The sequence below is a fragment of the Cynocephalus volans genome, chromosome 1 (genome assembly GCF_027409185.1).
Source record: "Cynocephalus volans isolate mCynVol1 chromosome 1, mCynVol1.pri, whole genome shotgun sequence".
NCBI classification, from domain to species: Eukaryota; Metazoa; Chordata; class Mammalia; order Dermoptera; family Cynocephalidae; genus Cynocephalus; species Cynocephalus volans.
Window position 1 is genome coordinate 109,149,382 of NC_084460.1, and position 12,926 is coordinate 109,162,307.

The 12,926-nt window shown below is 37.0% G+C and overlaps 1 protein-coding gene across 4 annotated transcripts in view; it reads left to right on the top strand.

The window, feature by feature from the left end:
• The first annotated feature begins 828 nt into the window (after nt 1-828).
• Nucleotides 829-12,926, top strand: part of SENP2 (SUMO specific peptidase 2) — a 29,007-nt gene continuing 16,909 nt past the window's right edge. For 3 of the 4 annotated variants that reach the window (XM_063097954.1, XM_063097959.1, XM_063097966.1), the window contains exons 1-6: nt 829-1,083; nt 3,117-3,172; nt 6,330-6,463; nt 7,062-7,128; nt 8,879-8,969; nt 11,845-12,013. In XM_063097954.1, the coding sequence (XP_062954024.1) occupies nt 983-1,083; nt 3,117-3,172; nt 6,330-6,463; nt 7,062-7,128; nt 8,879-8,969; nt 11,845-12,013 (618 nt within the window). In that variant the 5' untranslated portion in view covers nt 829-982. Of the gene's footprint in view, nt 1,084-3,116; nt 3,243-6,329; nt 6,464-7,061; nt 7,129-8,878; nt 8,970-11,844; nt 12,014-12,926 lie in introns of those variants that run through there. The other variant, XM_063097975.1, reaches the window with a different exon arrangement.

A 12,926-nucleotide genomic window follows, 5' to 3' on the forward strand; every position in this document is an offset into this window, starting at 1 on the left:
CAGTCCCTGCTAGCCCAGGAGAGGAGACACGTGTATTAGCAGGCCGCAGGTATCTATTCATTCTTCAGTTTCTGTGAAGCCTTCCTTGAGTTTTGCCCTTCCCTTCCCACCCCCAGTGTGTAGTTTTCCTTTCTCTGGCTCCCACTGCACTTTGCACACACCTTTATCACGGCAGCCAATTATCCAGTATTGTAATTATCTATGTACATGTCTCTCCCACTAGACTGACCTCAAGAGCGAAGGACTGGCGCTGGTACTCAAAGCCCGGTTCAGATTCCAACTATGTCACCAGCTAGCTTTGTGATGTTAGGCTGATTACTTAATCGCTATATGCCTCGATTTCCTTGATTTATAAAAATGGGCCTAAGACTCCCTGCTGCATGCGACTGCTGGGAAACATGAAGGTGACAAGGCGATTAAAGTACGAGACATAAAGTATATGCAAAATAAATGGTGCTAAAAACGGCAACATTTGTTAATTAACCTGGCCTATCTTTGTCGCGTGCACTCAACATTTACTAAGCACGAGCTGTGCTCCCGGCCTCAGGCACGTGGTGGCGCGCTCTCTTCCGGGTGGAGCATCCTCACGTGCGGCCTGTGGGCCTTGTCCTTACAAGCTAACTCAGGACTGGCTCCGCCAAGGAGGAAACCCCGCCCACAGTCCTTCCGATCTCGTCAGCGATTGGGCCGGGATCGCCCCGCGTTCATTCTTGTTGCTAGGCTAGTGAGTAGGGACGGTTCCTGGTTGCGCGTGCGCAGATTGAGGATGAAGCTTTCCGGTCGGGTGGAAGGAGGTGACATCAGGAGCGGTGGGGGGCGGGGGCCTCCCGTAGCCCTGGGGACGTTGTATCTGTGGGCCCTTGGATCACGTCACAAGTCAGTGACTGAGCCTTGGCGGTGGTGGCGAAGGCGGCAGCGGCGGCGACAGCTCTGGGGTCTGCGTCTCGGGGTGTGTCGGCCGCCGCTGCTGCTCGGACCTGTTATGTACAGATGGCTGGTTAGGGTTCTCGGCACCATTTTCCGTTTCTGCGACCGGTCCGTGCCCCCTGCCCGGGGCCTCCTGAAGAGGCGGCACTCGAACAGGTGAGGCGTTCAGGGGGCTGAACGCCGGCCTGGCTGTTCTCCCCTCCTCCACCCGGGCTCCTCGGCCGGGACACCGTTGATCCCGCCAGGCAGGCCCTGCTCAATTGAAACGGGTCTCTCTGGGTTGAGGCCGGAGAGCTGTGGAGTCGCGGGCATCCTGGTGACGTAGTCGCTCCCGCCACGGTGTGGGGACGCGGCTCCTCATGAAGGAAGGAGCTAGTTGTCTTTGGAGGGGCCGGTGATGGTAGGATCTTTGATGTTTTGTCAGAGTCGAACGTGGTTGCTGACAACGAATGGGGCTTTGTCATATTTTGCTGCTCTTAGGCTGAAAACTAAAAATTGAAGGAATACTGTCTTTGTTGTGGCTCACTGTTTACAAAGCATGTTGCCAAGTGTCATCTGCGGACAATAAGTGCAGTTAAGGGAAAGAAGATTCACAGTTTTCCCAAAGCCGTTTTGACTGCAAGTACTGTTCTCTTAGCACCAAGAAACAGCAGCTGTCTTTTCTGAAACAGCTGTCAAACAGTGTGTGCGTTTGGAGCCAGAAGGGGGGGAGTGGTTCTGTGCTTTAGAATTAGGCTATGAGAAAAAAAGATCAGGTACCTCACTCCTTTAAAAAGAATCACTAGTCTATACTCTAAAATTCAGTTAAGATTTGGGAGAAACTAAAAGCTGTTCTCCTTGTCTTGTCCCATTTCATAGTATCTACCCTTGGCCTAAGGCTTAATCTAGAAAATAAAGTTCTGTACAGATTCTATGCACCTCTCAACTTTTGGTGATCAAGTGTTCATTTCATTTTTTTTTCATTAAGCCTCAGTATCAGGGAATGTGGGAAAAAAAGGTTGGCTTCTGGGAGCTTCAGAGAACAAGATAATTAATACATGAGTCTGAGAATTCAGATCATTGATGAAATTGGTTGTTGGCTAAATTGTAAATGTGTTCCAAAGTCATAGTTTCAACTTACTCTTCCTTCCTACTTTTCTGTAGGGTTGATGTGAGGATCATTTGAGAACATGTAAACTGCTCAAACTGATGCTTAACATATATAAAGGTAGTATTTGTTTATACTACCTGGAGGGCCTTGTGCAGAGTCTAGTGACTGGTAAACATTTGGCACATATTTATTCACTAAGGGAATATTAAGTCCCTCTCCCCTAACCTTTCTCTCTCTCTCTCTCTCTCTTTTTCCTGAGCCTTCATTTGCCACTTATAGCTTTGTCCTCTCTTTTTGATGTGAATCCCTGGTAGCAACGGAACAATAGAGATCAAAACCCTTTTTACTACACTTTAGGTGCTCACATCTTAAGTCTAAAACAAGTCTTCTCTCTTCAGTCAAAGTGAAGCCAGGAGGTCTTGTTGGTATGTTTAAAGTTATGAGCGGAATTGTATCTTCCTGGGATCTCATTCTATTCATTTTTTTGGTAAACATAATTAATCATAAGGATTCAGAAAGAGAACAGTAATATTGCATGAACCTTTAACATTCTTGACATATGGGTCCATAAACTTTCCTGAATTCCCAAATTCTTTATTACCGCTGTAATATAGTGTCAATTATAAAAATGCCATTTAACATAACTTTTTTTCTGGCCAAGAACTATCTTGTAAGGTTGTGTATGTTGAAGTAAAAGATGGCTTTTGGGGGGGACCATCTTTCAAAAGAAAATTGGTTATTTGTTGTTTTAAAATTATTTCTGGAGAGAAAAAGGGAATACTAACTAGTTCTAGGCTCTTATCTAGGTTCATTTACTAGTTAAGTTACTTCTGGCTAGTTTCACATTTGTACTTTAGCCAGATTACAGATTAATATATGGTAGGGAGTTTTGGATCTCTCAAATGCATAGTTGAAAGCATTATAATGTTAAGTCCTCAAATGCTAAAGGCGTTCTGTAGAATAGCATTCTCTTTTAAAGCATCAATTGGATTTCACTTTATGACAAAGTGGAAGGAAGAGGCATGTGTATGCATAGTAAATTTATCTATAATACATATAAAATACGTATATGTGGTTTTTCTTCTTTCTCTCTTTTCAGCACTCTGTTTTCTGCAGTGGACACTGATGAAATACCAGCCAAAAGACCAAGATTAGGTACTGAATATAAATTTTTAAAATTAGTTTCTTAATAGGAAAACTATAAGCATGGAACAAAATTCAAAAGGTAAAAAGTGCACGCGTGAAGTCTCTTTCCTGTCCCTTTCCTATTCAGTTATCTTTTCTAGAAGTACCACTGTTACCAGAGATTTGTTTATCTTTTCAGATAAATAAACCTGTTGAATGTGAATTTTAAAATTCTAAATCCTTCTATAAATCTTTTTTATTTTTGAGGAGGAAACGTTGTAAAAACTATTTCAAACTGAGTGATCTAGTTCAGATGACTGACAGATCTTTTACTTCCATGTATCTGAAGGATTAGAAGACAATAAAACTAGATTAAAGGGAAAAGACATAGAAGACTACTATAATAATATATTCTTTTTTCTCAAATATGACTTGAATTTGGGTTTACCTTCAGAAATGTTAGTTGACTGTGGACATGTCTATATTAATGTATCATTTGAATCCAATGAGCTTACTGAGCATGTCTTAATGTTAAGCAATGTATTATGTTCTATAGGAAATATGAAAATTAGTAAGACAGAGTCTCTATTTTTAAGGACCTTACATGATTATATGGTAGGAGGTATAAAACAAATACGTAAACAATACTAATGTCAGTGAGGATATAATAAATGAAATAAAGGTAGTAACAAAGTCCTATACAATTTTCAGCTGATTGAGAGTCTCAGTAAATGTTTGACGAAGGTGTTAGGATGTAAGATGGGTCTTAAAGGATGGATAGGATATTAAAAGAAAGCTATAGGAAGGAAAAGCATTGTAGGCAGAGGGAACAGTATGGGAAAGTTGTGCAAATTCAGAAAATAGTGAATAAAGGTCAGGGAAAAAATTGGCTGAAGAGAGTTAGGTCATACATATTATAGGGAATTTCTGAATGACAGGAAGTTATACTAAATTCATTAGAACAGTATGTCTAAAGCACAGGATAGATACCAACTCAAGAAATGATTTTAGAGGATACACAGGTAAAGGATTGTGTAACATTTGAATTACATAATATACTAAGAAAGTTGTATCCTTTTCAGTTATTTTTAATTTTCTGATTATTTCAAACAGGAAATCTTCGTTTAGTGCTAGTAAGTCTTCAATACTTGTCTTATACATGCTAATCTCCCATTTTTTAGCAGGCCCAGCTAGAACTTAACATTACTGGGTTTTCATTTCTTTATAAGGCAAATGATGTTGGTTTTACATTCATAGTAATATAGAATTGAAAACAGTTTTTAAAATACACTTATGTTAGCAAAAAAAGTAAGTCAATTTTAAACAAAAATATAAGTAAATAACTTTATTAGCTTGTACTGGATGTGGCAAAAAACTTTGATGGTGGCATGTTACAGAAGGTTCCTGAAATAATTATTTATGGTAATCATCTATTTTACTGGTTTCTATGTTAGCATCACCCACTTCATCATTTCCATTACATATGTATTATGACTTTCTGAATGGCAAACTATAGAAGGGAATCAAAGCCAAGGGGGGAAGCAGTGGGTAGCAGAGATAATACTTTTTTTAGAGTTTGGAAAGGTCTGTAGAGTGCTGTCCAAAAGAACTTCCTGCAGTGATGGCTGTTGAGGACTTGAAATGTGGCTAGTTTGACTGAGGAAATTAATTTTTAATTTTAATAGAATTTAAACTTAGCTAACCATATCTGGCTACTGCTATACTGGACAATTAAATTCTATTGGTTGCTTTCAAGAGAAAAAAAGTAAGGGTAAAAGAAAGAGAACCTGAGGATTGTAGACTCTCGATCTTATAAGTAAAAGGGATTTTAAGAGATCTACTTAGTCTATCCCTATTTTACAGATGAGGCAGACCTGCCTTTTTTTCCTGTTTTAAAAAATCAGTGTGATCTTTTGATATAACCTCAGGGCATACCCAGATTTTGACAAAATTTGTAGAAAAATAAAATAAAATATTCTAATACTTTTTAGTGGCCACTATTTACTATGTTATCAAGAGTACCTCTTGTCCTCTGGGGTCTGGATGTTAGCCTGTGAGGTAAGCATAAATTCCTAAAGCTCTTTTTCTCCTACTTACAAAGCACAGCAGATTGTAAGTGCTATCCCTCCACATTTCTAGAGGGGTAACCCTCTAGTTTGTAATTCCTAAATTGAGAAGCAACTCATTTGCAATCTTTAGTACATTTAACTATTATCTAGTAGCAAATTACTTCAGATTGGATCCTGCTTTACCTGGCCATCACATCTCCCTTTTGAGTATTTCACTATCTTTCTGGCAAGTATTTTAAAAAATATTTTATATGTTCTGGAGCACTTGTTGCTTAAAACCCACCATTTCAGGCAATTTTCTCTAAAGCAGAATGTGGCTAAGGTGATGGTCTCTTTTTTTCAAACTAGTGCTTTAGAATAACCTTAGTTAGGAAATAGAAAGGAAATTGTAGAAAACTTACATTGGATGTGTAGGAAGTGAGAAAGAGGTAGTGTGATTAAAGGAGGAAGTGAGGAAAGCACTGAAATCTACCCCTCGCTCTTATTTATTTACTTATTTGTTTTGTAATCTATATTTTTGGTGGCAGGAAGGGGTGAGTCTGAGATCTTCCAACACATCTACTCCAGCAGAGGGATAACCTTATTTTATCACAGATGTTTAAGAACCTCCTATTTTGTACTTCACCTTGCTAAATTGTAATAGGGGCTTAGTAAACAGTTGTTTAGGACAACTGTATTGTTACCTGTTTGGGAAGTGAGGACAAACCAATGGGTAAATGACAATGCTTCCCATAGGATTCTGCCATACCTAACGGCTACATGCTCCTTGTTCAATTACGCCTTCATTTCTTTGGTAAAAGTTTATTTCATATATTCTGGAGAGCTCATTGCTTAAAAGCTGCCATTTCAGGACTTATTTTTGTGAATCGGTATATGATTTGCTAACGTGATGCTTATATGTTTTTATGGTGTCCAGATATTTTATTTAAAAAAAAAAATCACAATACTGGAATTCCAGTTATTCAGTTAGAAAAAAATGTTTTTATGGATACTTTTTTATTTCAATGGTTGAAAATAGGACTTTTAATAGAAATTGAGAAAGGTTCTTTCCAAGATGTAATTTTTTTTTTTTCTGGAAGTTTATTACTCTGTATTTATAGTTTGTTAACACTTTCTAGATTGCTTTTTTCACCAAGTGAAAAACAGTCTCTACAATGTTGCCAGCTTATTTGGATTCCCATTCCAGCTGACCACAAAGCTCATGGTAACTTCTGCTTGTAATGGAACACGGAATGTGGCCCCTTCAGGAGAGGTCAGTGGGGATGGGGTTCCTTCCATTGGGGCTTTCTGATCCTTTATTCTTAATCATTAAAGTTTAATTTTAGAAATGTTCTCTTTTGGGCTTAATGTATAGAATAACTTCTTTACAGAAATGTTCTTGTCTTTATTAGTTGTGATATAAAGTTCAAGAAATTAAAGATTAAAATATTAAACATTTAAAAAGTATTTATAGGGCCAGCTCGTGGCTCACTTAGGAGAGCATGGTGCTGATTACACCAAGGCCGTAGATTCGGATCCCTATATAGGGATGGCCGGTTCGCTCACTTGGGAGAGTGTGGTGCTGACAACACCAAGTCAAGGGTTAAGATCCCCTTACTGGTCATCTTTAAAAAAAAAAAAGTCTAGTATTGCATCTGTTTTTCTTATTTGAGTATATGTGAAGAACCTAGAATTGTTATGTTTTTACATCATTTTGAGAGTCTTGACAAATTAAACCTTTGGTCTTATTGATGGTATCTCTTCTGTGAGCTTGCTAAGAAACTAATCACCAATAGAGTGATCTTTTCTATTAGAAAACATTTAAATTGCAAAATTTAGATGCTACAGAAGTGATTCTGTTTGATTTTAAGGTACTTTCAAACTCTTCATCTCGTGAACTGACAGGTTCTGGATCCTGGAACAACATGCTGAAACTGGGTGAGGTTGTCAAAAATATTTTTGCTTCCCCCTACCTCCTTCTGCCCATTTTTCTCTAAGTTTTGAGACTATGAAAGGAAAACACTGATTTGGATTGGGATGAGAACAAAGGCATACTTTATCTACCATTCTAAAAAGCAAATAGTTTTCTTCAGAATTGTCTTTGATATACTGTTGTGTTTTCTATTTGCATCAGGAATAACAAAATAATAAAACTGTGACCCTGCCCTTCAGGAGTTCATCATCTGGTTGAGCAGCAATCTTAGGTTCCCAGTACTCAACAGTTTTATGGATTAGGGATTTCTATATTATCCTTAGATCCTAAAATTGAAATGTAATCATTGTATATACTATACAAAATGCTATGGTAAGAACAAGTAGGAACAAGCCAGAATCCTGAGAAATGGTTGTGATGTCTGCCACACAGGCAGGCTTGTAAAGTTTGAGAGGAAAGGGAGGAAGATAAGGAAAATGAGCTTCAGAGAAGTTGTGGGTTCAAAAGTCAAAACTGGAAGAAGGTAAGGAATAGATAAAAATCTTAGACTTGCACTTGTCAAAGATTTTTAGTAAAGAACCTCTGGTGGCAGAGAAGAAGAGCAAAGGAGAATAAACATGTAGCCCTGTGTCTAAGAATCTAGTTCCAAAGGACTTGGAATAAATATGATATTTCTTTGAAGTCTTTTATTTCATTTAAAAAGTTAATGTAAATTTAATTTTATAGTCTGTTCATATTATTTGAATGTTTGTGTTTAAATTTATTTGCCATTAAAATCGACATATGTGAAGGATGGTAGACTTATCATGTGCCTGAGGTGCCAGCACTATATTTCTGTGAGTTCATGTTGCCTAGTCAAAGAAGCATAGGTATTCTTAGGGCAGATTTCTCACATAAAGAGGACCACAGTCTCTTATCTGAAACCTTTGGAGATGTGATTGGGAATTCAGTATTTTTCATATTTTAGATATGTTGTGTTTATTGAGTATTATGAAAAACTCTATTGGGATCTGCATAGAACTCTATCATCAAACATGAATATTTCTGCAATTAAATAGTGTTTATGCTAGGTGGGGTAAAGACTAGCTTCACATCAGTTCGAGTCAGGTTTTACAAACAAATGAGTTTCAGATCAGTTTAGAGTTTTGCTGCAATTGGTTTATGAAAAAACTTTCAGATTCAGAACTCTTTGCATTTTGGAGTCCTCAGGGACTCCAAGCGCCTGTAGTAGAAAATTCCAGCAGAGAATGTGGCTGATGAAATTTTGATTATTTTCTTTTGAATTATAGTAATGTTCTTAAAATTGTTGGAAGCCGTCAGTGCAATGTAGTAACATATGACTGGTTTTCATTTTAAAATATTTCTGTTTTCTTGGAAAGAAGAATCTTAATTAGAACAATTTACTCAAATTGATTAGATTACAGAGAGTTTGTAATTTTTGAGTTCTTCACTGCCCCTTGTCAGTCCTACAAAGCAAAACTAGGATAGTTTGCTGGTGAATTCTGTTACAGCTTATCTAAGATCAAAGACAAACTAAGGCCTATTGCTTTCCTTTAACTTTTACAAAATTTGTGCTGGATTCCTGTGCCATCTATTAATAGAATTTGAAAAAACAAGATATTTAGCTCTACAATGTAGACTGCTCACAGATTTTCTTTCCTAATGCAAACGAGTTCACAGGTGTTTTTTTGTTTGTAGGGGTTTTTTTGCTTTTTTTTTTTCTTCTTTACAATTATAAATGCTTTTTTAAAATAGGTAATAAATCTCCTAATGGAATAAGTGACTATCCAAAGATCCGAGTGACAGTAACACGTGATCAGCCACGCAGGGTCCTTCCTTCCTTTGGGTAAGTGTTAAATTCTGCCTTTCTGTAAATGGAAATTTAGTATTTATTATATGTTCACTGTTGTTAAGCATTCTCACTTTTGTTCTATTTGGTAATCTTGTTAAGTAAATACTCTGAGATTAGTAACTTAGTGAATATCATATAGCTAGAGAGAGACTTGAACTGAGGGTGCGTTACTTTTTCTACTATATTATATGCCCATAGCTTCTGATTTTGAAAACCTTTTTAAAAAGAATTGTCAGGGGCTGTCCGGTTTGCTCAGTTGGTGAGAGAGAGATGCTGATAACACCAAGGTCCAGGGTTCGATCCCTATACCAGGCAACTGCCCCCAAATAAATAAATAAATATTTTTAAAAATTTAAAAATTTAAAAATTATCATTTACTTTCTTCCAGACTTTTAAATATATATATAATATGCATAGAGAAAAGTGCAGAAATCATTAAGTGTATATGGCTTGATGAATTTTCATACAGTGAACACACACCCATCAGTTCTATAAAATGTTTTTATTTTATTAATAATTTTCTTCTCTCCTTTTTCTTTATTCTGTCTTTCTAGAATTTCTAATGCTTGGATATTAGACCTTCTGGATTGATCTAATTTTCCTATGTATTCTCTTCTTTTGTTGTTTTAAAATTTTTTTTGCTGATTTTTTTGTTTTGTTATCATAGTTTGTAAGATGTAAGAGTCCTACCCCCATTCCCATGGTTTTCTCTTTTTCCGAGCATCTTGTTCTTATTATAAAGATGCAATATTTTTTCTTCTCTCTAAAGCTATTAATTATTTTTAAATTTCTTCTGCCTGCTTCTTCTGTTTCCGTTGAGTGCCCCACCCTCCTTGATTTACTTTTGTCTTATCTTTCAACTTAGAGTCTTTATTCAAATGCCTGGTAATCCTTGGCCATCCACTTATATTTAAGAATAAGGCACTAACTAAAAACCAGGGCCCTCTAGAGTTGCATAAATGGCTGACTGTAGGGCTAGGAGGAGAGTACAAAGTGAATCTGGAACATCTTGTGCCATCAAGTAAAAGAGCCCTCAAAAACTATGTGGAAGGCTGGCTGGTTACTTGGTTAGAGTGTGGTGTTGTAATACCAAGGTCAAGGGTTTGGATCCCCGTACCAACCAGTCGCCAAAAAACAAACAAACAAAAAATGTGGGGACATACTAACCTGACACAGGAGGGAACTTAAAGGGGCTTTCAGTGGCCAAACTGGGGACTATTGAAACATCAAAATGAATATAGTAATACAGATGCTAATAAATAAATAAATAAATATATAGTGTGGGGAGGGGAAAAGATCTTTAGAGTACAATGCCAACTAATAAATGTAGAAGAAATGATAGAATTAGAAAATACCCATTTTGTAACTATCATAGTAATAATTGATATGGACAGGAATCATCAGTTGAACTGAAACTAGTAAGGAAAACTTCCATGAAGTATGGGGATATTTACATAAACTCCAAATATCTCCCCACAAAGTACTTATTAGTTACAAAGGGAAAAATAGTAACTTTAGAGTAGAGACACCTGCCTAATACCCCACCACCTTAACCAAAGGATCAAAGTTAAATCACCAGCAGTGGGACAAACTAACGTCATGGTCTCCAGATATATTGCACTGAGACAGACATCAATTGCTTAATGTAATATTCTTGCAAAGACCAATAATCTGAGTTGAGTCATGAGAAAACTGGTTAAACTTAATTTAAGGTTCATCCTACAAAACTCTAGGACTGTGCTCTAACCAGTTCAGCTAACTGGCCTGCCACTCATGCGCCTCTAATCCTAAGTTCTTCAGTGCATTTATTTCTTAAAAATGAGGACATTCACTTACATAATCATAGATTACTGGGGGCTGGCTGGTTAGCCCAGTTGGTTAGAATATGGTGCTGATAACACCAAGGTCCAGGGTTTGATCCCTGTACTGGCCAGCTGCCAAAAAAAAAAAAAAAATAGATTACCAAAATTAAAAACTTTACATTGACATAATACTATTATGTAATCTACAGGTCTTATTTAAATTTCTCCATTGTAGCTTTTTTTTTTTTTTTTTTTTTCTGGTTTAGGATACAGTGTAGGATAGTGTATTGCATTTAGTTTTCTTGTTTCTTTGATCTACTTTAATCCTGAACAACTTCTCAGCCTTTCTTTGTTTTTCATGGCATTGATATTTTAATTTTGTCTGATGTTTATTCATGTTTTGTTTCAGATTATGCAATTTTTTTGTAGAAATACTACATAAGTGGTGTTTTTAAAGCAGCACATCAGGAAGGTCTTGATGTTAGTTTGTCTCTTTATTGGTGATGGCAGGAGAGGCAATTCTGTCAACAGCAACAATGACTGGGTGGGGGTTCCATGGCTTCAGTTTCTTTACCATTCGCTAATTTAACATTCAGCAAGTATTTATTGAGTGCTTTTTGGCTTAGACCATACTAAGGTACAGTGGTGAAAGGATGTAATCTCTTTTCATGGAATTTAAACTTTAGTGTGGGGTACAGACATTAAACAAATAATCACACCAATAATTAATTCCAATAGTGCCAAGTGACTAAAGGAAAAGTGCAATATTAGAGGGGGTATGTGCAATAGGGGAGCTAAATCTGGAGTTAGGGTTGGAAAATTGGGCATGAGGAAGAAGGCAGAGGCTTTTGTGTAGCAGCCTTAGTGACCAGAAACAGATATTCCATAAGGGAGTGCTAGGGTGCCCTGTGTTCTAGGGATAAATCTAACTTTTGCAAATGATAATTGTCTTTCTTGCCAGGATCAAGCTTAATGTAGGACAGCTTAATCACAGGATGGTCTCGGAGCTTGAATTTTAGCAATTTAAACAGTTTGGTGATACTTTTTTCTTCTTTTCTGTCTTTTAGTTTTACTTTGAACTCCGAAGGCCGTAATAGAAGACCAGGGGGCCGTCGCCACAGCAAAGGCAATCCAGAGAGTTCCGTAACGTGGAAACCTCAGGAACAGGCTGTAACAGAGATGATTTCTGAAGAAGGTGGCAAGGGTCTGAGGCGTCCCCATTGTACCGTGGAGGAGGTAAGCCATTTTAGCCAGATTTGTTTAAAAAATATATTTTATGGATTTTTTTTCAGGAATAAGCAATACAAGGGCACTTCAGAAAGTTCATGGAAAAAATAGAGTTGAAATGATAATACAAATGGTTTTGTTTTGTTTTGTTTTTTTGACAGGTAAGGGATCTGACTGAGCTAACTGACCAGCCCTTTCCATGAACTTTTTGAAGTACCCTTGTATTTGTATTATGGTTTAAATTTAAAAAGTACAAAAGGATATACAGTGACTATAAGTTTCCCAGTGTCCTTTCCATACCTCTTCCCCACCACCCTGTTTGACTCTTAGCAAATAACCACTGATACCTGTGTGTATCCTTCTAGAGATAGCCTATACATGTATAATTTAGTCAATTTTCAGATGTAGTTATTTTCACCATTAGGAAAAAAAAAGAAATGATATTAGGAAGAGATAAGAGTATAGTTTCTTTATTTGGGGGGGTACCTGAATTATTCTAACTTGTTTCTTTTATAAACTGTAATAACTGTGACTAAGGGAAGTAAATGGTATGCATCTCTGCTTTTTTCTTCTTCCTCACAGCACTTAGCATGATGAAGAGACAGTCTTTTCTTCAGTTCCCTCTTGAGGTTTCACTTATTCCAGGAAAATTTAGAATAATTCCAGTGTCTGGCATTACCTGGGACTGTCAGCTATTTCATTTTGTTAGATGGTTTTCTTAATCACTTATTTAATTTAGTCTAGTTCAGTTCATCAGACTTGGTTTTCTGAGCCACTTCCTTGGTTTAGTTCATCAAAGAAATACTTATTTGGGTCCCATCAAGGATATATTTGTTGATTAAGTATGATATAAAGTAGAGGGAAGAGCCTGAGTCCCAGACTTTGGTATTGGATAAATACATGTCACTGATAAAGATACCCT